General features: G+C 45.9%; 1 protein-coding gene across 1 annotated transcript in view; it reads right to left on the minus strand.

The window, feature by feature from the left end:
- bnc2 (basonuclin 2) overlaps nucleotides 1–26,822 on the minus strand; it is a 148,735-nt gene that overhangs the window by 69,989 nt on the left and 51,924 nt on the right. Inside the window, 2 exon segments of the mRNA XM_038981923.1 lie at nucleotides 2,320–2,555; nucleotides 7,923–8,025. Of these exon segments, the coding sequence (XP_038837851.1) occupies nucleotides 2,320–2,555; nucleotides 7,923–8,025 (339 nt within the window).

Below are 26,822 nucleotides of genomic sequence, written 5' to 3' on the forward strand. Positions count from 1 at the left end.
GAGGAGGAGAGAAAGAGGAGAGGAGAGAAAGAGATGTGTGAGAGGTAAGGGGGATTTATTAGTTGGATTGTACCGTGTGCGTGCTGGAGATTTCCTGACGCGTGTGTAGGGTTTGTCACTCAGAGCCATTCTCTGACGCACGTACGCACAAGCACGCCCGCCCGCACGCACACACACACACGCACACACACACACGTACAACAGATCATGAACTGGGTGTTGACTTCAGTGTCGTAGGAGTGAAAGGAGGATGATTGAGTGAAAAGCCAGAGAGAAAGAGAGATTACACGGAGGGGTTTTCTGTCCTATGATCAGATGTCAAGGATCATGTCATTTACTTCACAGGACAATAAAGGCAGAAAAAGGTTCTGAGTACTGACACGTCTGTATCAATCAACTGACTGAAATGATCAAAACCCTGAATCAAATGTCCTTCTCAATTTAATGGGTTCACACACTGATAATCCCTCTCATATTCATATTGTATTTCATTCTATTACATCATCAGATAAATACAGGAAGACATGTTTTTACATCCCATCAATATCTCCCATAACTCTCCTCCATTGGATCTACCATGGAGCGCTGTATAGAGAATAAACGCACCACAGACATAACGTGGCTGCCCTGAGGCTGGGAGATGATTGAATTTCATAGCTACTTACAGGCTAATAGGCTACAACGACTGCTCACTGTCCTTAAGTGACTGACAATTTGGGCTGCGGAGCGAAACCTTTGAAGGCCTTTTTGAAGAGATCTGGGGGGGGGTTAGTGACTAGGCTGGGCTGGGCGGTTTGAACAACGACAGTTAGATAGACAGTCTATTAGAACCAGCTGATCCAACCACACTGAGTTGGAACGTTTCGATAGCCAATCGCGAGGTCTTTCTCACAGTCTAAGACTATACGGGTTGGACGAGGATTGGAAGACGAATATGTTATTTTTTGTCAGAGTGCAAAATAATTGAAAAATAAATTATATCAAAAGAAAAAAGATAAAACTAGATAGATAAAAAAAAATATTTGATTGATTTTTTTAACAACGCAAAATCAAATCTCCTGGGTATATTGAGTCTAATAAATCCAGCAACTCAACCTAAAGCCTGTAAGAATGCATGGATCTGTTTATTTGTCTCTGTGTATCTCCATTGTGTGCGTATTGTTCTGTGTGTGTGTCTGTGTGTTCGACAAGTCTGCGAGCAGTTTACTCACAGAAGCTGTTTCCACATACAAGGCCTCAAAACTGCCCTCTCCTCCCTCCATCTCTCCTTTCTCTCCAGCCATGCTGTTCCACTTACCCACACTCCTTTGTGGAACACAAGCCCCAGCCACGGTACCTCGCCTGCCTCGCCGCCACAACGCTGCTATTGGCTTTGGACAACACACACACCACCGAACACCCTAACCACAAGCACATGTTCCCCTCGTTCTTAACTAATTCATTCAGGAACACTTTGGTTTGGGTTTTGAGAGACCAAAACCTCTACCTTTGATTAAGAAATGTGTCTGACTGCAATTATATGGGAGGGAGGGGTAAGTACGATGGTGGTTTTATAGTCTGCTGGCGTGACATTTTTCTATTCTATTTTTCATTGTGTTTTTCGTTGTTGCAGAGGGACACTGTTGACGGGAGTTGTTGGACGCAAAGAGGAGAATTAGAGAAATATTGAGCGATAGCTTTTTAAACACATTCAATTGTTGCTACTGTTTCTTTGATCGATAGCCTTTGGAGAAGTACTGCAATGTGGATAGTGATTTGCGGGCCCACCTGGTGACACATATAGAGGCTGCAATGAGTCTGAATAAGTGGACTTGTTAAACATCCGAGAGAATCACACACACTCACATCTGGGAGTGTATAAATGATTACAGTGCATAGTCACATCTAAAATATGTTACGTGATCCATGTGTATTCATATTCAGTGATGAGTTTGTAAGTGTGTATATATTTGATTATAAACTGGTTGGTTCGAGCCCTGAATGCTGATTGGCTGACAGCCATGGTTTATCAGACCGTATACCTCGGGTATGAAAAACATGTATTTTTCCTGCTCTAATTAAGTTGGTAACCAGTTTATAATAGCAATAAGGCACCTCGGGGGATGTGATATATGGCCAATATACCACGGCTAAGGGCTGTGGTATATATCTCTATGAACAGCCCTTAGCCGTGGTATATCGGCCATATACCACACCTCCTCGGGCCTTATTGTTTAAATATTACACTGTGAATGACCATGACGTGTTCCTGTGTGTTTAGCCACTACGGTTCTAGTAACACACGTCTGTATCAGAACCGTGTCCCTGACTCCCACCTACCTGCAGTATGTAGCCCCTGACATAGTCCCTCAGGGTCCAGCCCAGGCCGTGCAGTATGTGGAGCACCTCCTCCTGCTTCAGAACACTGAACAGACGGTCCAGCAGGATCTTCAGTCTGACCGGCACCGCCTGGGTCCCGTACAGCATCAGGCTGCTGATGTCAAACACCACGTTGGACTGAACTATCTCCACCTGGGTGGGGTGGTACAGGTGCTGCGTGCTCAGCTTGTCCAGCGCTGGGATGAGGGGACAAGGACACACACCAACATGAGTAGGCTTAAACATACATACAGGACATACTAATTCAATGACAATTCATTAGTCAATGAAAAACACAGGCGTTTTGGTTAAGAACATGTGTTTATGTTTTATTTTTATGGTTAACTTCGAATCCCGTCCTGAAACCCTCTTGCATATACTCTGCAGGTATAGACACATGCAGGTGCCTAAACACAGACACACCCTGCCAGCCTCACCAGGTAATGACTAGCACGTTTCCCCCTGTCTCCAGTCTTCTCTGGGAGGTAACAGTGCAGGGAGATAACAACACATCTAGGAGATCAAACGTAACTGACTGCCTTTCTCTATGTAGTCTCTGTCTGTCCTATCTGCCTCTCCTCTTGTCATCTCTCTTTCTCTATTTGCACCTACAGTTTCTCTCTCTCCATCCCTCCCTCCCTCAAAAGTGCCCCATCTCCCTCTGTCTGTGTCTCATCTCCTTTTCTACCTCACTTTATTAAGTAAGTGTGGAAGCATTTCACTGTTAGTGTGGAAGCATTTCACTGTTAGTATGGAAGCATTTCACTGTTAGTGTGGAAGCATTTCGCTGTTAGTGTGGAAGCATTTCACTGTTAGTGTGGAAGCATTTCACTGTTAGTATGGAAGCATTTCACTGTTAGTGTGGAAGCATTTCACTGTTAGTGTGGAAGCATTTCACTGTTAGTGTGGAAGCATTTCACTGTTAGTGTGGAAGCATTTCACTGTTAGTGTGGAAGCATTTCACTGTTAGTGTGGAAGCATTTCACTGTTAGTATGGAAGCATTTCACTGTTAGTGTGGAAGCATTTCACTGTTAGTGTGGAAGCGTTTCACTGTTAGTGTGGAAGCATTTCACTGTTAGTATGGAAGCATTTCACTGATAGTATGGAAGCATTTCACTGTTAGTGTGGAAGCATTTCACTGTTAGTGTGGAAGCATTTCACTGTTAGTGTGGAAGCATTTCACTGTTAGTATGGAAGCATTTCACTGTTAGTGTGGAAGCATTTCACTGTTAGTGTGGAAGCATTTCACTGTTAGTGTGGAAGCATTCCACTGTTAGTATGGAAGCATTCCACTGTTAGTATGGAAGCATTTCACTGTTAGTGTGGAAGCATTTCACTGTTAGTGTGGAAGCATTTCACTGTTAGTGTGGAAGCATTTCACTGTTAGTATGGAAGCATTTCACTGTTAGTGTGGAAGCATTTCACTGTTAGTATGGAAGCATTTCACTGTTAGTGTGGAAGCATTTCACTGTTAGTATGGAAGCATTTCACTGTTAGTGTGGAAGCATTTCACTGTTAGTGTGGAAGCATTTCACTGTTAGTGTGGAAGCATTTCACTGATAGTATGGAAGCATTGCACTGTAAGTAAGCATGCGTTTCACTGTAAGTAAGTAAGCATTTATCTTCCCCTCTACCCTGTCTCTTCCCCTCTACCCTGTCTCTTCCCTGTCTCTTCCCCTCTACCCAGTCTCTTCCCCTCTACCCAGTCTCTTCCCCTCTACCCAGTCTCTTCCCCTCTACCCAGTCTCTTCCCCTCTACCCCTCTACCCTGTCTCTTCCCCTCTACCATGTCTCTTCCCCTCTACCCTGTCTCTTCCCCTCTACCCTGTCTCTTCCCCTCTACCCTGTCTCTTCCCCTCTACCCAGTCTCTTCCCCTCTACCCAGTCTTTCCCCCTCTACCCTGTCTCTACCCCTCTACCCTGTCTCTTCCCCTCTACCCTGTCTCTTCCCTCTACCCTGTCTCTTCCCCTCTACCCTGTCTCTTCCCCTCTACCCTGTCTCTTCCCCTCTACCCAGTCTCTTCCCCTCTACCCTGTCTCTTCCCCTCTACCCTGTCTCTTCCCCTCTACCCTGTCTCTTCCCCTCTACCCTGTCTCTTCCCCTCTACCCCTCTACCCCTCTACCCTGTCTCTTCCCCTCTACCCTGTCTCTTCCCCTCTACCCTGTCTCTTCCCCTCTACCCTGTCTCTTCCCCTCTACCCTGTCTCTTCCCCTCTACCCTGTCTCTTCCCCTCTACCCTGTCTCTTCCCCTCTACCCTGTCTCTTCCCTCTACCCTGTCTCTTCCCCTCTACCCAGTCTCTTCCCCTCTACCCAGTCTCTTCCCCTCTACCCTGTCTCTTCCCCTCTACCCAGTCTCTTCCCCTCTACCCAGTCTCTTCCCCTCTACCCAGTCTCTTCCCCTCTACCCTGTCTCTTCCCCTCTACCCTGTCTCTTCCCCTCTACCCTGTCTCTTCCCTCTACCCCTCTACCCTGTCTCTTCCCCTCTACCCTGTCTATTCCCCTCTACCCTGTCTCTTCCCCTCTACCCTGTCTCTTCCCCTCTACCCTGTCTCTTCCCCTCTACCCTGTCTCTTCCCCTCTACCCTGTCTCTTCCCCTCTACCCTGTCTCTTCCCCTCTACCCTGTCTCTTCCCTCTACCCTGTCTCTTCCCTCTACCCTGTCTCTTCCCTCTACCCTGTCTCTTCCCCTCTACCCTGTCTCTTCCCTCTACCCTGTCTCTTCCCCTCTACCCTCTTCCCTCTACCCTGTCTCTTCCCTCTACCCTGTCTCTTCCCTCTACCCTGTCTCTTCCCTCTACCCTGTCTCTTCCCTCTACCCTGTCTCTTCCCCTCTACCCTGTCTCTTCCCTCTACCCTGTCTCTTCCCCTCTACCCCTCTACCCTGTCTCTTCCCCTCTACCCCTCTACCCTGTCTCTACCCCTCTACCCTGTCTCTACCCCTCTACCCAGTCTCTTCCCTCTACCCTGTCTCTTCCCCTCTACCCTGTCTCTTCCCCTCTACCCTGTCTCTTCCCCTCTACCCTGTCTCTTCCCCTCTACCCTGTCTCTTCCCCTCTACCCTGTCTCTTCCCTCTACCCTGTCTCTTCCCTCTACCCTGTCTCTTCCCCTCTACCCTGTCTCTTCCCTCTACCCTGTCTCTTCCCTCTACCCTGTCTCTTCCCCTCTACCCCTCTACCCTGTCTCTTCCCCTCTACCCTGTCTCTTCCCCTCTACCCTGTCTCTTCCCCTCTACCCTGTCTCTTCCCCTCTACCCTGTCTCTTCCCTCTACCCTGTCTCTTCCCCTCTACCCAGTCTCTTCCCCTCTACCCAGTCTCTTCCCCTCTACCCTGTCTCTTCCCCTCTACCCTGTCTCTTCCCCTCTACCCTGTCTCTTCCCCTCTACCCCTCTACCCTGTCTCTTCCCCTCTACCCTGTCTATTCCCCTCTACCCTTTCTCTTCCCCTCTACCCTGTCTCTTCCCCTCTACCCTGTCTCTTCCCTCTACCCTGTCTCTTCCCTCTACCCTGTCTCTTCCCTCTACCCTGTCTCTTCCCCTCTACCCTGTCTCTTCCCTCTACCCTGTCTCTTCCCCTCTACCCTCTTCCCTCTACCCTGTCTCTTCCCTCTACCCTGTCTCTTCCCTCTACCCTGTCTCTTCCCTCTACCCTGTCTCTTCCCTCTACCCTGTCTCTTCCCCTCTACCCTGTCTCTTCCCTCTACCCTGTCTCTTCCCCTCTACCCCTCTACCCTGTCTCTTCCCCTCTACCCCTCTACCCTGTCTCTACCCCTCTACCCTGTCTCTACCCCTCTACCCAGTCTCTACCCCTCTACCCAGTCTCTTCCCTCTACCCTGTCTCTTCCCCTCTACCCTGTCTCTTCCCCTCTACCCTGTCTCTTCCCCTCTACCCTGTCTCTTCCCCTCTACCCTGTCTCTTCCCCTCTACCCTGTCTCTTCCCTCTACCCTGTCTCTTCCCTCTACCCTGTCTCTTCCCTCTACCCTGTCTCTTCCCTCTACCCTGTCTCTTCCCTCTACCCTGTCTCTTCCCTCTACCCTGTCTCTTCCCCTCTACCCCTCTACCCTGTCTCTTCCCCTCTACCCTGTCTCTTCCCCTCTACCCTGTCTCTTCCCCTCTACCCTGTCTCTTCCCTCTACCCTGTCTCTTCCCCTCTACCCAGTCTCTTCCCCTCTACCCAGTCTCTTCCCTCTACCCAGTCTCTTCCCCTCTACCCTGTCTCTTCCCCTCTACCCTGTCTCTTCCCCTCTACCCTGTCTCTTCCCCTCTACCCTGTCTCTTCCCCTCTACCCCTCTACCCTGTCTCTTCCCCTCTACCCCTCTACCCTGTCTCTTCCCCTCTACCCTGTCTCTTCCCCTCTACCCTGTCTCTTCCCTCTACCCTGTCTCTTCCCCTCTACCCTGTCTCTTCCCCTCTACCCTGTCTCTTCTCCTCTACCCAGTCTCTTCCCCTCTACCTATCTCTCCCATCACCACCTCTCTCCCATCACCACCTCTCCACCTTACCCTCACTCACCTGCTTTTCTCTACATCCCCCTCTCCTTCACTCCTTTGTTTCCCCTCCCTCCCTCCCTTCCTCCCTCACTCCCACTCCTCCCTCCCCTCTTCTCTCTTCGCCTGTCTGTATGACACCTGGTTTTGTCTCCTCTGATCCCAGGACAGCCTTTCCGCTGACGAGGGCTTTGCCTGACAACACACTCTGCGAGACACGAACATCATAAAAAATGAAGAACTGCTTGTCAGAGTGGCTGCCAATGCCGAGATGAAATGAAAAGTGGGGAGAGCGAAGGAGAGAAGGGCCCTCTGACAGTTCAGAGAAGGAGATTAAAAATATTCAATGGGGTCCTGTGCTGATCGCTGAAGGCCCTCTCTACGCTTGGGCCAAACAGGTGTTTTCTTTTATCTGATTTTCCCCTCTGTTCCCTCCTTTCTATGCTTTCCGTCTTCTTTCTTTCTTTCACTCAATGTCCTTTTTCGTACGCCCCCTGGTATTGGTCTAAGGTAGTAGGTACAGGTATGAACCAAAACACTTAAAGTTTTGAAATAAAATACACACACAGGACAAACACTAAAGTTGAACGGTATCAAATAAACATATTTATCAAATCTTTTATGTGGTAAAAACGTATTGAATCTTCCCTTTTAAGCGTTTATATTAACCTGTTACCTGTAGAATCTATGAGGGGATAACACAACCCTATATACAAGATATAGGCACTGCATATTATGCTGATCTCTTTAGTGACCCTGTATAAGGAGAGTACAGCTGTGTGTGTCAGGACCTCTCTCCTCTGGCTAAAGAGACAGGTTTATGAGAGCATATAACTTCACAGGACTAAAGAGGCAGAGAGAGAGAGAGAGAGAGAGACTAATATGATAAACTATTGCAATATTGCAGATATACACTATTGTTGAAATTATTTCCTACCATACCACACGATCTTCTTGTAAATAAAATGTAGTAATATTTCATATTACAACTACTGTACAGATAATCTTGGACACAGTGACTCCCATCACCCTGGTTAGTAGGTCGGCAGAATTCAAAATGGCCGTCTCTTACCGTGAGCCACCCAGCCGTGCTTGCACTGGTCACATGTACGCAGGTGGATCTTTCCTGGCTGGAAACACTCACAGGTGCAGTTCACCAGAGTGCAGCGAATGGCCTGTAGAGACACAGGGGGAGAGGGAGAGAGGAAGGCCATGTCAATCAACTGATCATACAGACAGAGAGAGAGAGAGATGGAGGGAGCAGGGAGAGGACAGAGCTCAGGCTACAGAGCACTCATCAATCAAGCAGTCACACAGAGAGAACTGAAGGGTTTCACAGATAGACACCGTAACAGATGTACACCAGTAACACATCAACGCACAGTCACACAGAGAGAACTGAAGGGTTTCACAGATAGACACCGTAACAGATGTACACCAGTAACACATCAACGCACAGTCACACAGAGAGAACTGAAGGGTTTCACAGATAGACACCGTAACAGATGTTCACCAGTAACACATCAACTCACAGTCACACAGAGAGAACTGAAGGGTTTCACAGATAGACACCGTAACAGATGTACACCAGTAACACATCAACTCACAGTCACACAGAGAGAACTGAAGGGTTTCACAGATAGACACCGTAACAGATGTACACTAGTAACACATCAACGCACAGTCACACAGAGAGCTCATTTCTCAAAGAGATTTATGTACTGCAATAGCTTTGAATTGTTTCAGCATAGTACAATTTGTTTATTAAATTACATTTTAATATTACAATTGTAATATTAATTTCCTCTGTCAGTCCCTGTTAAATCCCTCTGACGAATTGACTATCACCAGATTTCCCACAATACCCTTTGTGTTATCTAATATGAATGATTTAATGAATTCATAACCTGACCCCACCTGAACTGACAGAAACTCCTTTCTTTTCACCTCATTGAATATCTCACTTGTTTTGACTAAGTCACCATTCCTCAATACTAGAGGCTGAACTGGAGCTGACCCCTAAAAGCTTTTAGCAGTTAGAGGTTAAGTGTCTAGAGAGTCAGGAGAGTCCAACTCAGTCCACCAGAATCTGAAGCACTGGTCTGATAAGGCATCACTGTCAATCATAAGTGCTTCAAAGTCTACAGGTCGAGACGTCCATTTTACAGGAAGAAGAGGTCTGTTTTACAGGAAGAAGAGGTTTGTTTTACAGGAAGTTGCTTTAAATGCTAGGCTAATTCACACCTCTATGGTGGAGGTTTATAGTGTTGGTTTCATTGATGGAAATGTAATATTTGACAGCTAAACATAGTTGGCATATGGTCTGCCTCACACCCTTCTTCTGTGGGGTCTGTGTAACCACATTAAATACCAACAATATCCACCATGAACAAGGATTTAGAAAAATGACTGTGTTAGAGGCTTCCAAATGTACACAGCTCCAAGCCACAAATTTCTCATTGACACGAATTCTGGAAGGCATAGAGGACTCTGTACTAGGAATGAGGGAGAGAGGGAAAAGGGGGGGGAAAAGAAGGGAGGAAAAATCCCCAAAAGCCAAAAATGGATAATAATCAATGTTGGCACCCCTTGCCTTATCAGTCCATTGTTATGTTAAAAGATGAAATTGATAAATGATAATAATTACATCGAAATCCCTCTCGGTCTTCAAAGACAAATTGCTTAAAGGGGAGGGGGGAATATTTGTGGTTGTAGTGTATTAGCGTAGCGAGACCCTGCTATGGAAATCATCCCTTTTCCAGGAAGAGTTTCATTCTAAAACAGCCAGTCAGCGCTAACATTTTTCCTTCCAATATTATTGTAGCCATCGACTCACAATCCTGAATCACAGACCGAATGGAGCCTGAGGTGTTGATAACATAAATAAATAACTTGGTAGAAATAGCACTGATTGAACAGCATGCGGATTGTATGTTTCACGTTTGGTGAAAAGGATGTGGAGTCGATCCCAAATGTCTAAAGTCTGTGTTTCTGTGTTAGACTGCTTAGGGCTGTAAAATCTTGTGTAATCACAGAAATGACAGAGGAAAACATTCAACCACGCTTGTAAAAGGGAATGATGTGTATTATAGTAGATGATGGATATGATTGCGGCCTCTTTATTTTGACAGGAAAATCACAATCATATCCAAGGTTCTTTGTCATCACGTGTGTCTGCACGAGGGTGTGTGTGTCACGTTCCTGACCTGTTTTCTGTTATTTTTGTATGTGTTTAGTTGGTCAGGGCGTGAGTTGGGGTGGGCATTCTATGTTTTGTGTTTCTATGTTTAGGTCATTTGTAATTAGCCTTATATGGTTCTCAATCAGGGACAGGTGTTTGACGTTTCCTCTGATTGAGAACCATATAAAGGTAGGCTGTTCACACTGTTTGTTTGTGGGTGATTGTCTTCCATGTCTGTGTATGTTGCACCACACGGGACTGTTTTCGGTTTGTTTGTTCGTTCGTTTGATGTAGTCTGTTCCTGTTCGTGAGTTCTTCGTGTATTTATGTAAGTTCCATGTTCAGGTCTGTCTACGTCGTTTTGTTATTTTGTAGTTTGTTGAAGTGTTTTCGGTTTTTGTCTTTACTTTAATAAACTTCATTATGTCCACATTCCACGCTGCGCTTTGGTCCAATCCCTACTCCTCCTCTTCTTCCGAAGAGGAGGAGGACAGCCGTTACAGTGTGTGCATGTGCACATGCGTGTCCATAAAGTACGTGCGTCTGCACGAGGGTGTGTGTGCATGTGCACATGCGTGTCCATAAAGTACGTGCGTCTTAGCCCCACTTCAGAATAAGTCTGCCGCTCTTCTCTGCACAGAGAGAGTCATCACAAAACTAAAAGGTGAAGATCTCTTCTAACGTTACATCAACCTCTCCGGCCTCTAGGTTACCAGGCTGCTCGTTATGGAGCACACCTGTCACCATCGTTACGCGCACCTGCACGTCATCAGACTCACCTGGACTCCATCACCTCCCTGATTACCTTCCCTATATATGTCACTCCCTTTGGTTCCTTCCCCAGGCGTTATTGTTTCTGTGTCATGTCTGTGCGTTGTCCGTGTTTCTTATTTTGTATTATGTTGTGTTTATTTATTAAAACACTCACTCCCTGAACTACCCGACTCTCAGCACACATCGTGACACACACATCTTACACTACAGTCATTTCCCAGAATCACTTTAGGAACTTAACCAATTTACCACACACACTCTCTTATCTCACTGCAGCTGATTTATCGCCTGTGACCGGCAGTGTGACAGTGACGCGACACACACACACACAGGGTCGTAGGTCGTAGTCCATGATGCAGATGACCCATATTTCACAAGAACCCATGCAGAAAACACCCCATCAGCAGTTACACATCACTGAGGGACAGCAGTAACACAATCACAGGAACCAGTGTTCATACCATCACTGAGGGACAGCAGTAACACAATCACAGGAACCAATGTTCATACCATCACTGAGGGACAGCAGTAACACAATCACAGGAACCAGTGTTCATACCATCACTGAGGGACAGCAGTAACACAATCACAGGAACCAGTGTTCATACCATCACTGAGGGACAGCAGTAACACAATCACAGGAACCAGTGTTCATACCATCACTGAGGGACAGCAGTAACACAATCACAGGAACCAGTGTTCATACCATCACTGAGGGACAGCAGTAACACAATCACAGGAACCAGTGTTCATACCATCACTGAGGGACAGCAGTAACACAATCACAGGAACCAGTGTTCATACCAGCACTGAGGGACAGCAGTAACACAATCACAGGAACCAATGTTCATACCATCACTGAGGGACAGCAGTAACACAATCACAGGAACCAGTGTTCATACCATCACTGAGGGACAACAGTAACACAATCACAGGAACCAGTGTTCATATCATCACTGAGGGACAGCAGTAACACAATCACAGGAACCAGTGTTCATACCATCACTGAGGGACAGCAGTAACACAATCACAGGAACCAGTGTTCATATCATCACTGAGGGACAGCAGTAACACAATCACAGGAACCAGTGTTCATACCATCACTGAGGGACAACAGTAACACAATCACAGGAACCAGTGTTCATATCATCACTGAGGGACAGCAGTAACACAATCACAGGAACCAGTGTTCATACCATCACTGAGGGACAGCAGTAACACAATCACAGGAACCAGTGTTCATACCATCACTGAGGGACAGCAGTAACACAATCACAGGAACCAGTGTTCATATCATCACTGAGGGACAACAGTAACACAATCACAGGAACCAATGTTCATACCATCACTGAGGGACAGCAGTAACACAATCACAGGAACCAGTGTTCATACCATCACTGAGGGACAGCAGTAACACAATCACAGTAACCAGTGTTCATATCATCACTGAGGTACCACAATAACACTATCACAGGAACCAGTGTTCATATCATCACTGAGGGACAGCAGTAACACAATCACAGGAACCAGTGTTCATATCATCACTGAGGGACAGCAGTAACACAATCACAGGAACCAGTGTTCATATCATCACTGAGGGACAGCAGTAACACAATCACAGGAACCAGTGTTCATATCATCACTGAGGGACAGCAGTAACACAATCACAGGAACCAGTGTTCATGTCATCACTGGTCATCAAGGACACACTTATACATACAAGTAACATTCTAACCTTTGCTAGTGTATTGTACCTGTTCAGTACTGTAATACAAGCAGTCAACGTTTCGTAGGACTGAATATCAAACAGAATGACATGCTGTAACCATGACTACATGTAATCCCTCATGCCACACGGTATTAGCCATGTCATTTTACTGCAGTACGTCAAGTATAAAGTGCCACTCCACTGTAACATGACCGTGACCATAACATTACCGTTACCGTAATAGGATTAAATCCCCTAGGTGTTTTAAACCAGATTAGCAGGAGGTAGGTATCAAAGTGAACATGAGCTAATCCCAGATTAACCATCAAATTACACCAAATCCCACCACATCTGCCCAGCAGGTTGGCATCTGGGCAGACAGGGACATCGTTTAGTTTTTGGCAAGGTGGGGACGGGGATTACACCTTTAGTGTGTCAAACTGCTTGTCTATCGCAGGTGTAGCGTAAATCAGGTACCCCCTCTGGTTTCAACCATGTAGCTAATCTGTAGAGGGTGCCGGTTTGCTTTCTGCTACTGTTGTTTGTCTCCCTTCGGGCTCTACATGAGAGCTGAACCAAAGTGTTTATTTTGATTTGTCCTGCTTGCTAACAGGTTGGATTTGTCCTGCTTGCTAACAGGTTGGATTTGTCCTGCTTGCTAACAGGTTGGATTTGTCCTGCTTGCTAACAGGTTGGATTTGTCCTGCTTGCTAACAGGTTGGATTTGTCCTGCTTGCTAACAGGTTGGATTTGTCCTGCTTGCTAACAGGTTGGATTTGTCCTGCTTGCTAACAGGTTGGATTTGTCCTGCTTGCTAACAGGTTGGATTTGTCCTGCTTTCTAACAGGTTGGATTTGTCCTGCTTGCTAACAGGTTGGATTTGTCCTGCTTGCTAACAGGTTGGATTTGTCCTGCTTGCTAACAGATTGGATTTGTTCTTTTGTTCTGCTTGCTAACAGGTTGGATTTGTTCTGCTTGCTAACAGGTTGGATTTGTCCTGCTTGCTAACAGGTTGGATTTGTCCTGCTTGCTAACAGGTTGGATTTGTTCTGCTTGCTAACAGGTTGGATTTGTCCTGCTTGCTAACAGGTTGGATTTGTCCTGCTTGCTAACAGGTTGGATTTGTCCTGCTTGCTAACAGGTTGGATTTGTCCTGCTTTCTAACAGGTTGGATTTGTCCTGCTTGCTAACAGGTTGGATTTGTTCTGCTTGCTAACAGGTTGGATTTGTCCTGCTTGCTAACAGGTTGGATTTGTCCTGCTTGCTAACAGGTTGGATTTGTCCTGCTTGCTAACAGGTTGGATTTGTCCTGCTTGCTAACAGGTTGGATTTGTCCTGCTTGCTAACAGGTTGGATTTGTCCTGCTTGCTAACAGGTTGGATTTGTCCTGTTTGCTAACAGGTTGGATTTGGCATCGGCCGATTCTCTATTTATTACACACACTACTACTTCCTCAAAACAATCTGATCTCCACTTCCTATCATGTTACAACACAAAAACTAACCCCAACACAGAGGTCAAAGTTGTCCGTTTTTCCTCAAACCAGCATTAAATGCTACACGACACAACAACACAGTCCGCTATCCTAATTGCCACTTGCTAAAGCCATTTTATAAAACAGCGGCAGCTAGAGATAAAATGAAATATCACACACATGCACCCCCCTGTTTACACGCTGGGGCTGTGTGATGGTTGACGAGATAGTTAAGGAGGTCGTCTAATATAGCAATTAGAGCCCTGGTGTCTGCTGTGCTGCTGCTGTGACAAGGCCTTCTAATCAATGACTTATTACGCTAGCCTAGCAGCCTAATAGCACCTCTCATATCTCCCCATTAACCAGACAGGCTGAAGTATTACAGGCTAGTTAGAGGAGAAGGGCACATCTTCTGCTGAACAGACACTGGGGGGAGAGAGAGGAGCAGGAGAGAGAGAGAGACAGGTTAAAGAGAGAGAGAGAGAGAGAAAGAGAGGAGAAGGAGAGAGAGAGAGACAGGTTAAAGAGAGAGGAGAAGGAGAGAGAGAGAGAGAGAAAGAGATAGAGAGAAGGAGAGGGAGAGAGAGACAGATAGAGAGAAGGAGAGGGAGAGGGAGAGAGAGAGACAGGTTTAAGAGAGAGAGAGAAGGAGAGGGAGAGAGAGAAAGAGATAGAGGGGGAGAGAGAGAGAGATAAAGAAAGATTGGAGAAGGAGAGAAAAAGAGAAAGAGAGAGACATAGAGAGAGAGACAGAGATAGGGAGAGAGAAAGAGAGAGCGAGAAGGGGAGAAAGAGAGATAAATAATCTGCCTCTCGTCACCAGCCTACTACTGCTCTTGGCTAACACACTCTATATTATTTGGAGTGTGTGTTCATACCTACACTAGAGACTGTCTATATTATTTGGAGTGTGGGTTCATACCTACACTAGAGACTGTCTAGATTATTTGGAGTGTGTGTTCATACCTACACTAGAGACTGTCTAGATTATTTGGAGTGTGTGTTCATACCTACACTAGAGACTGTCTAGATTATTTGGAGTGTGGGTTCATACCTACACTAGAGACTGTCTAGATTATTTGGGGGGTGTGTTCATACCTACACTAGAGACTGTCTAGATTATTTGGAGTGTGTGTTCATACCTACACTAGAGACTGTCTAGATTATTTGGAGTGTGGGTTCATACCTACACTAGAGACTGTCTAGATTATTTGGAGTGTGGGTTCATACTTACACTAGAGACTGTCTAGATTATTTGGAGTGTGTGTTCATACCTACACTAGAGACTGTCTAGATTATTTGGAGTGTGGGTTCATACCGACACTAGAGACTGTTTAGACTATTTGGAGTGTGTGTTCATACCTACACTAGAGACTGTCTAGATTATTTGGAGTGTGGGTTCATACTGACACTAGAGACTGTCTAGATTATTTGGAGTGTGGGTTCATACCGACACTAGAGACTGTTTAGACTATTTGGAGTGTGTGTTCATACCTACACTAGAGACTGTCTAGACTATTTGGAGTGTGGGTTCATACCGACACTAGAGACTGTCTAGATTATTTGGAGTGTGGGTTCATACCGACACTAGAGACTGTCTATATTATTTGGAGTGTGGGTTCATACCGACACTAGAGACTGTCTATATTATTTGGAGTGTGGGTTCATACCGACACTAGAGACTGTCTAGACTATTTGGAGTGTGGGTTCATACCTACACTAGAGACTGTCTATATTATTTGGAGTGTGGGTTCATACCGACACTAGAGAATGTCTAGACTATTTGGAGTGTGGGTTCATACCTACACTAGAGACTGTCTAGACTATTTGGAGTGTGGGTTCATACCTACACTAGAGACTGTCTAGATTATTTGGAGTGTGTGTTCATACCTACACTAGAGACTGTCTAGACTATTTGGAGTGTGTGTTCATACCTACACTAGAGACTGTCTAGACTATTTGGAGTGTGGGTTCATATCTACACTAGAGACTGTCTAGATTATTTGGAGTGTGGTTCATACCGACACTAGAGACTGTCTAGACTATTTGGAGTGTGTGTTCATACCTACACTAGAGACTGCCTGTTCACACCGCTACCATCCAGAAGGCGAGGTCAGTACAGGTGCATCAAAGCTGGGACCAAGAGACTGAAAAACAGCTTCTATCTCAAGGCCATCAGACTGTTAAACAGCCATCACTAGCACAGAGAGGCTGCTGACTATATACACAGACTTGAAATCATTGGCCACTTTAATAAATGGAACACTAGTCACTTTAATAATGTATACATGTCTTGATTTACTCATCTCATATGTATAAACTGTATTTTATACCATCTATTGCATCTTGCCTATGCCGCTCTGTCATTGCTCATCCATATATTTATATGTATATATTCTTATTTCATTCCTTTACTTAGATTTGTGTCTATTAAGTAGTTTTTGGGGAATTGTTAGATTACTTGTTAGATATTACTGCACTGTCGGAACTAGAAGCCAATGCATTTTGCTACACTTGCAATAACATCTGCATGTGACCAATAACATTTTATTTTATTTGTGTAGATTATTTGCAGTGTGTGTTCATACCTACACTAGAGACTGTCTACAACACAAGAGGGGAGTAGCGGATGTGAATGTAAAACAAAGTTGTCCTTTAACAGGACTAGAGGATGGGAGTGAAGGAGATAGAGGGGTTCTGATGATGCAGCTCCCCAGCCTCCCCCTCTCTCTCTCTCTCTGGTGTCTCTGTGGCCAGGGTCTGGACTGAAGCTGATCTGGGCTGGGTCTGGTCCTGCACAGTCGTTCATATTGGTCCCCGCAGCCCTGCGGTGGAGCGGGAGGTTGTGTTATCAGCAGGCTGGCTGGCCAGATACTGGAGCATTAGTCACTATAGTGTCTCGCCAGGGTTTCCTCTCTAGCTCACTGCTAAAGGGGGACGGTGAGGGAAAGGACACAGGGAGGGGGGTGAACGTGTGTGTGTGTGTGTGTGTGTGTGTGTGTGTGTGTGTGTGTGTGTGTGTGTGTGTGTGTGTGTGTGTGTGTGTGTGTGTGTGTGTGTGTGTGTGTGTGTGTGTGTGCGTGCTGTGGGGAGGGACATCCTGAATCAGTAGAAAAATGAGCAGCAGGGGAATGGGGGACTTTTTCTCTCCAATGTCCATTCTGTTAACTCCTATGGCCTCAGCACTGTCCTGTTAACGTAGAGACATCTATATTCACTGTCAACTTCGTTATTATATGACACCTTTAAATGTCACCTCCGTTAACCCTCGACCTATTTCAATGTCAACTCTGAAACCTTCATTATCCTTTTTAATGTCCAACTCCACTCCCACCCTAAAATGTCCACTCCCTAACAGCCCCTTTGCGTCCTCTATTACAGTACAAAACCCCACTTGTCCCCGTCCCAAAAGTCCACCCCCTAACAGCCCCTTTGCGTCCTCTATTACAGTACAAAACCCCACTTGTCCCCGTCCCAAAAGTCCACCCCCTAACAGCCCCTTTGCGTCCTCTATTACAGTACAAAACCCCACTTGTCCCCGTCCCAAATGTCCACTCCCTAACAGCCCCTTTGCGTCCTCTATTACAGTACAAAACCCCACTTGTCCCCGTCCCAAATGTCCACTCCCTAACAGCCCCTTTGCGTCCCATATTACAGTACAAAACCCCACTTGTCCCCGTCCCAAATGTCCACTCCCTAACAGCCCCTTTGCGTCCTCTATTACAGTACAAAACCCCACTTGTCCCCGTCCCAAATGTCCACTCCCTAACAGCCCCTTTGCGTCCTCTATTACAGTACAAATCCCCACTTGTCCCCGTCCCAAAAGTCCACCCCTTAACTCCACTCCTCCACACTGTGTCCTCCATGCATGCAGAGGGAAGCCAGCCAGGCCAGCTGGGAGAGGCTGGATGGTTATTGTTCCCTGTCTCAGATTTAATTGAAACCTTTACCCATGTTGAACATGGAACCACAGACCACATTTCTTTGGTAGAGAGTAAAGCAAAGCCGAGAGTTAAATGAGATTCCTGTCTGTGTGTGTCTGTCTGTGTGTGTGTATGCACAGGTCACTGTAAAACACTGGGAGCATCTTGTCCTCTCTTCCACCCGCAAGATACCATCTCATCCATGAGTTAGCTGCTGAAACGCTGTCTGCTTCCTGCCAGAAATGTGTGTCCAACGTGTGCAGGGAAAGCAGGCACGGTGCGTGTCATAAAGCAGGCCCTGGCTCTCTCTCGGAGAGATAGTCTCAGGACTTCACAGAGTCCATATTGAAACCAGGTGACAAATAAAACTGTGGGATAAAGGAGGTCTTTGTAGCAGACGCAGCACGCCACAAATTCAGAGGCACATTTTTGCTTGTTTGGCTTTATTTGTTGGGTCTGACTTAAAACGGAACTTTCTTTCCTTCCAATTCCAAAATGCTGCTGAGTAAACAACGATTAATCATTTGTTCGCAGGCTTTCGGTATAAAACTCCCGGTTACAAGGGAAAGGGAAAATGTAGTCAACTTCGAATACAGGCCTCTCCTTTTGCCTTTGAAATCCCCACAGCACAACACCAGTCCTCCATGTCAGTTCTGGTTTGCTTTGAGCCCCACGGCTCGCAGCCGCAATGACAGAGGTCCCTGTCCTATATGCAGCTGTGCGACTGGGCTCTGACACGGGGCAGAGGGACCAGAGTTATGCTAATGCAAACCAAATGGGGCGTGAGTCTCCGGTGGATTACAGAAGGAGGAGAAGAAGAAGAAGAGAAGCATGTGTTTTCCTGTGTTCACCTGGGACCCCTCTTTTTCTTTCTTCCCTTTCAAATAGAAAAAGGAATAACCCTGTCTGTTGTTCCCATGTAGGGTCAGTCTGTCCATGTCTTTTTGTTTTTGCTCCCTAATCTACCCCCCCACCTTAATTGTCATCAAGTCAGGCCAATTAGACACTTTGTTTACATTCATTCCCTCTCTCAAGTTATGTTAAGCACAACACTGCTTACATCTGAGCAGAGAAACACCATAATGGAAGAAAGAAAAACGAGAATAAAATAAACACGTGAAGAAATAAGGGATTAGGGGGAAAGATGAAGACAGATGAATTTCAGATGTTTTTGGCGCGCCCTTCTCATTCCTGTTGTGCCTTATATGCCATACTTGATCGGATTTCATCGCCAGCTGTGACAGCACAGTGGCCAAGCGGCATACCAGCGAACCTATACGGCCCGTATAGAGTCCCCAGAGTCCTGGACTAAGATCCTAGTGTTCTGGAGACCTGAGACGACGGAGATGACAGCGGACGGGCCACATGCCAGTTCTGAGACATCAGACAGACTGCAAGGCCTCATGGGTATTGGAGAGACAGGGAGAGACGTGACAGCGACAATGTTTTTGTCCTGTCGACGCCGTGACAATGAAATGAAAGCCGGTACTGACCGGCTTGGAAGAAAAGCTAGAAAACCAAGTTGAGATGTTAGACATTTTACCTTTGATTTAGAACTTGTTGTCATCTGTTGCTAGTGGTTTTCAGTATTATTCTTTTACATATATGGATATATGAGAACAAATATATACCCCAAAGATTCATAAATATAGTAATACCCTACCTCAACTTGGAACTATTATAGACCTAATATTTGTGTTTGTCAGCTGAAAGTACTCACAGTATTTTGAAAGTATACCCCCACTAACAGATCTACCGTGTGAGATTGTAGTCCCCCAAAACCAGATTGTTCTATTGATACGTATTCTCCTTTACTGTGGCTAAGGGGAGTCACAGGAAGACAGATATTTTGGGGGTGATGTGAACACTTCTCAAAGACACGTAGGTAAAATGGGATCCATGATGAAACTTGGTGAGTCTGAGTGTATTCCAGGATAGTCATGCTTCATAATGAAAGGACCCAGCTGGCTATCCTATTGTGTAAGACAGAGACTGAGAGAGACACACACACACACACACACACACACACACACACACACACACACACACACACACACACACACACACACACACACACACACACACACACACACACAGAGAGAGACAGAGTTAGAGGACAGTTCAATGGCAAATCCCCAAATCTGCTTATCCTCACCAGTCATTCTACTGCTCTCAGCTAACATACTAGATAGATACAAATGTGATGTCAGCTCAAACAGGGAGGGGTTAATCATATCAGGTGGAGGAGTGGTGGAGGGAGCCTCCATTGATCTCCTCCCTCCCTTGTATACATTTCTGAGCAGAGGGAGAGAGAGAGAGGAGTGGACAATCTCTTTGTGTTCAGACCAGCCCAGGCCATGGTCCCTCTTGGCTCTCCTCAAAGCCAGAGATCAAACCATGTGCCCAGTGACAGCACTGTCCAGAGATACTAGTGGAGTTCAAAGAGCCGAAGGAGGGCTTGGAGGGAGGGGTGGAGGGATGGACGCAGGCTATACAGTAGGTAGGGGGCCAGTGTGGTGGAGGGTGGATTGTTGGTAGGGCAAAGGAGGGTGGGTGGGGGGTGGAGACCGGAGGAGAGGTAGGGCGCCAAGGGGGAAAATTGAGGAATAAGGTTGAAGTAGGGTAAGGAAGGGGTGAGTAGGTTCTGGATAGGGGCGGGAGGACGGCCTAGCTATATGGGACGGCCTGTCACTGATCTATATCTCCTCCCCCCACCTAACCCCCCTAGCCTGCTGCCGTCACCTGCTGGTCTTGTCCAGGTGTTTTATAGCTATCTGGAGGCACTGGGAGTACAGACGGAGAGAGGACTCTGCCAATCCTTTTGTCTGGCTCGCCGCATTCCTCACCCACAGATGGTGGACATGGACACAGACAAACAGACGGACAGGCCAGGCAGGGAGCACAGTACAAGAGGAGCACTCTGAACAGAATGTATAATACGTTGTTGGTAATGAACGGTAGTATTAATAAACTATTAATACATTATTAATACATTTGTTATTAGTAGAGTTATTATTCAAATCAAATCAAAATGTATTTGTCACATGCGCCGAATACAACAGGTGTAGAGCGTACAGTGAAGAGTTATCAGTGTAAGGTAGAAGGAGAGATGTATGGCTTCAGTGTGTTTAAGAAAATGCTACAGGAAAATGTGATTTTCTTTTTAAATGTCTGATTTTGTTTTGCATAGAAGTCACACTGGGTGTTTTTTTATGATACCTCACACTCACAACAGGAAGGAGAAAAACAACTACAAAGAATTGAGTCTGCAGAAAAATAATTCCCATGAAACGACTCCAGAGGGAGGGAGTATAGCTCTCACCTGCTATTTCTACTCTTACTGAACATGTTACTGTTCAATGTACAAAATAATAAGGTAGTCCCTTGATTACAAACCACACACATAGAAGGAACCCTGATCACAGAGTACACTCAGGGAGTTCTGTCTCCATTATCTTACTCAATGTACAGGAACTAACACAAGTGAAATAGAACTGCACATTGTAGAGTGGAGTTCCCCTCCAAATAGCAGGACTTTGACTCTCATTCAAGTTCCTTAGACTCAGATCGCTTATAAAGGAGTCTTCAATTACTAAAAGTTGGAACCAGACACAGTCACACTCCCTTTGAAAGATTAACAATAAAACAAAATACAGATTCTAAAAGCACTTGGGGGGGAAATTCCACCAATAATGTTACCGAACCGATGCCTTTTCAGGTTATCTAAAATCTCTCAAGCTGCATTTACAAAGGTAGCCCAATTCTGATATTTTGTTTGGTCAAAAAAGCAATTAGTGAAAAAAGATCAGAATTGGTCTGCCTGTGTAAACGCAGCCTTATTGACAAGAATGAATAATTAACACATTTTCTGATCCTTCTCTAAAACTGAGTGGAGAGGAGGAGTGTTGAGGAGGGGGACAGAGTTGTGTGTCGCACACCTGCGTTGACTCCACCCCCCCGACCTTCAGCCTATCAGAGAGTGTCCCTCCTCACCAGATAAGGGCGACACGTCTCCTCTGCAGGCCCTGACACCTGCACTGATTACCCAACACACTATCAGTGGTTTAGTCAAATCTGGCACAAACAAAGTCACCCACTAACGTACACCTGCAGAGACAAGACAGTGACCTCGAGAGAAGTGGTGACATGTAGTCACAGAATTCAAAAGAACAGGTTTATGACATACTAGTCATACTCTAGTCTTATATTGTAACTCTACACATGAAGCCTAGCAATAAGTCAGTATATGCGTGCTATAGTCTTCAACTGTACTGCATATGGTATGAAAACATGCTAGGCTGAGTCTGGGAGTAACTGAAGGAGTGACACGACCACACAGTGTGACCGCCAGCATGGTGCTAGAGAGCAGTAGCAGGTCCAGAGAAGTGAGGTGAAGAAAGCAGGGAGCGAGGGAGGGAGGAGGGGAGGGAGGGAGGGGATGTTTTTTGGCGGAGTGGAGGAGTGTTAGGGATGAAAGTGTGTGTGTATGTGAGAGGGGGAGAGATGACCAGCAGCATCTGCTCTCTCTCCTAAACACACACACACACACTGGACACACACACGGGAGGTATTAGTCAGAGCCTAAACATCTCGCACCCTCGGCGACCCCGCCAGGAGGGGACTTCTCCGTTGTCGACGGTTGTTGGCGTGGGCGACGGGACACACAAGGAGGGAGGCGGTTGACGGGAACCTGACGACAGCCGGCCGGGACAGGAGACTCCCCTGGTGAACTTTTAGTCAGCGCGCCGGTCCCCAACACACTACACACACACACACACACACAAACTCTTCTGCTCCTAACTCCTAATTCATACTCCAAGCCCCCACCAAACCTGAGAAGTCTTGGAAGAGCTCCTAGATTTAATCTTGCAAATAGTTTAATATTTTGTATTTCGCCCCTTTTCTTTTCGTAGCCAAAAGCCTGTTCTAATTGTTTGTAAGTAATCTCCAGATTATGTATGTGGGGGGTTTTGTATAAACTGAAAACTACCGTGTGTTATGTTATTGATTGGTCGGGGTTCAAGACCCACGATGCAATATTTGTTTCTTTCTGAGGAGCTATGTGCAAACAAATATGTCAGAGTAGACATTAGCATCTAAACACCTGGGTTTCCTCCCAGACCAGCTGTGGTAATACAAGCTATGTTGAATCAGGAGGACTTTGTCCTTAGACATCATTCACAACCACAAACAAACACTTTTTGGGTGTATCACTGGACACTCCGTAATGACCGTTCCATTATGACATCAACACAAGCTTGCACGAAAATAATCCAAATAAGGTCATTCATTTAAAACGTCCAGTCCCAAGCCAAGTTCCATCTGACCTTTGACCTCAGGACATTCAGATGACATGTCCTCACCTCCATGTTACCATGCCATTCAAAGCCCTGAACTACTGGATGTCTCAGCTGTTGTCTGTAATTACCTGCATAGTGAGATGCCAGCTCCTGATCCGTACAGGAGGTCCCCGGTTCAGATCCTGCTATTCCAAGGTAAGCATTCTTTCCATTAGACTATACACACACCACTGAAACACGCTAGTGAGAGAGAGACTCTGCACTCTACTCAAACCCCATGGCTACATTAGTGCAGTGACAAATGTGCAAGTGTCCCTCCCACACCCCAGCCACACGGAGAAGGAGAGGAATGTAGCCTGTGACTAAAGGAAAGTCCATCTGCGCGCTTACTTCTTTATCTGCCTTTACAAAGTTCACAGATAGAGGGACTGAAGTAGAGGTGAGACAATGTCTCGGTGTCACAGATCAGTCACCACGAGAGAGAGAGAAAGGGGGGAGAGAGACAGGAGTGGAGACAGAGAGAGAGAGAGGTGGAGAGAGAGACAGAGAAATGGGGTGGAGAGAGAGAGAGAGGAGAGAAAAAGAGAGAGAGAGAGGTGGAGAGAGAGACAGAGAGAAATGGGGTGGAGAGAGAGAGAGAGGAGAGAAAAAGAGAGAGAGAGAGAGAAAGGGGAGTGACAGAGAAAGAGATAGGAGGACCTGTTACGACAGCGAACCTCTCCAAAAGTGCCAAGTGCACACTAATATTTAGTCTTGGCGATGCATAGCAGTATTTCAGTATCTAAACATTGCAGTTCTCTATAGAACTTCACACCCGCAGGGCAACTTCAACTTCCAATCCACGACTATGGGCTTGAATGACTTGCTGCACTGGAGTTACAAGTTGTAAAACTCACAGTGAAGCAGACTCAACATATGCAACAGGGAGGATGGTTGGTTGCCAGGTATTTGATTGCCATCCTGTAAATCGACCCGACCAAATTACCAACCCACCACCCAGGGGCCCTCCGTCGGTCCACCTTATAAGAACTGGAGGGGGGCTCCTTTTAGCAATTATAAAGCTATCGACGACTCGCTCGACATATGTTTGTGTGTCTTCCAGGCTTCTAGCATTAAGTCATTATCTGAACAAATTGTGACAGACTTTTTTATTGCCACCCAATCATGAAACATGCGCCAGTGGCACAGCTCTTAACGAGTGGCATGTTACTCCAACCTACCCCCCTCCGTCCCCTCAACTCTGATTCCTGCCTCCCATATTTATAATTTTACCACATCCTAACAATAACACGGCCTGGGACTGGTGCAGCAACAACATGTCGGGGCCTTGCTGGCCCTAATGGATCGCATGCGTTACCGCGGTAAAGGCTGTAAGTATTACCAGCTGCGACACTCTCTCTCGTCCTGGCAGCAGTGGTGGTTGGTGGGGGGGGGGGACGAAGCAAGCAGACTCATCTAAGTGCAGCTGGACCAGAGGGGGGGAGGGGGGGTAAAAGATGGGGAGAGTGGGGGAGGGGGATGAAGAGATGGATAGGGTGGAGGGGGGAGACAAGAAACCACAAGACTTCGTGTTTCCAGCTGCCTTTCTCAGGGGCTCGGTTTTCTCTCCTCCCGGTTTTCGCAGGGCTCTTTTTTGTCCCCTTTTTCAAAGAGAAAAAAAAAAGCACCACCCCTCGGCCCTCCCGTCCTTCGGCCATCTTTGTTTGGACAGGGCTCTGGAGCTCCAGAAAAGCTCTCTCAGATGTGCTGAAGTAAGGGAAAAACCAAACAAACTGGCTCTTGCATACACTCACACACACTAGTACACACACACACTAATACACACACACATAGTACACACTAGTACACACTCACACACACCAGTACACACTCACACACATAGTACACTCACACACATAGTACACACACACACACTAGTACACACTCACACACATAGTACACACACACACACACATAGTACACACACACACACATAGTACACTCACACACTAGTACACACTCACACACACTAGTACACACTCACACACATAGTACACTCACACACATAGTACACTCACACACATAGTACACTCACACACATAGTACACACACAGTGTGACTGCAAAAAAATACATTCAGTCACACAAGCTCACCACCACACATATACTTGCACACATATGTTCATATTCAGACAACATGCATGCCAACTCCACTATCGACCAGGGACAAATTAGCATGGAAGCAAGAAAAGAGCCCCCTAACTCCCCTCTTTACTGTGGCCTGTAGCAATAGGATATAGGATGCATTCTTTTTGACATCGTGTGTGTGCCCTCGAATCTTCGGATCACAGCACAAGGCGAATTTCGAGCATACCTCGACATGTGTTACCTCTTTGTCAATGTTGACTTTGTACGGCTATACGAATTGTGATACTGGAGCCAAACACTGGGCCTGGCCATGGGGCCCTAACCGGCCGCCCCGGCCCCAGCTTCCTTCTTTGTTAAATAACAAACACCCAGAGTGAACCGTGAAAACAGATTTTTTTAAAACACAGCACCACAATAGAGATCTATAAAAGCGTATTAAAATAAACCCATCAAATGTCACTCAACGCTGCCTCTAGCAGACATTAAGTCCCCCTGCCCTCCTCGCTAAATTTGAAATGTTATTTGTCCGATTCTGTTTCCTTGCTGTGTTTCTTACAAAGCCGTGGGATTTTGGTGAATGAGAGACTCTTGCCCAACGTTGATCTAGTAACATATGTATTTAGTAAGAGACAAGAGTGTTTCTTGAACTAGCTTTGAGTCGCTATTGTTTCAATCAAGTGGCTAACTGCTACTGGGTCCGTGTGAACAGCTAGAACTGATATAGAGCAACTAAACCATTATCATTTAGAGGAAATTGACAAATAGATAGAAAAACATTGATCATATTTCCAAAATGATCATGGCTATAATGTTTTAAGTAAACAAACATGTAATATTGAGAAAATGTGAATATATTTCCGCCTTAACATTTGTAGTGGTAAATGTATTCGGGAGTCCTTGAATTTGGCATTAAGACAATACAAAACAAGAACTTATAGAACAGATTTGACCCTTGTTTATTGATTTTCTTTCTCTCTCTCTCTCTTTTTGTCTCCTAGCGGCATCATTCCCCATCTCCTCTTCTCTTCCCCCTGTGATGACTTTGCTAATATATTTGAATAATGAAGGCGAGCCATTTGAATATTCCTTCAGTATTAAAAAAGGATGTTTTTACACGATGCAGCAATATTAACCCTCCGTAATTGGGCTCTTTGGACTTTACCAGTAGAAATACTCAATTATTTACTTATGTCGACAAAATGTCAGAGACACGCATACAAAAATAATTACTAACGTTTCAGACAATGTTGTTTTCATTTTTTTCTCTCCCTCTGCTGTATGTGATCGGACTTAAATAGAGTATCCCCTGATCTGTGTGTGTGTGTGTGTGTGTGTGTGTGTGTGTGTGTGTGTGTGTGTGTGTGTGTGTGTGTGTGTGTGTGTGTGTGTGTGTGTGTGTGTGTGTGTGTGTGTGTGTGTGTGTGTGTGTGTGTTCTGACAGAGAGCTCTAATGAATTCTACTAAAGGAACAAAACGGTTTGAAATA

This window comes from Salvelinus namaycush, chromosome 42 (genome assembly GCF_016432855.1).
Source record: "Salvelinus namaycush isolate Seneca chromosome 42, SaNama_1.0, whole genome shotgun sequence".
NCBI classification, from domain to species: domain Eukaryota; kingdom Metazoa; phylum Chordata; class Actinopteri; order Salmoniformes; family Salmonidae; genus Salvelinus; species Salvelinus namaycush.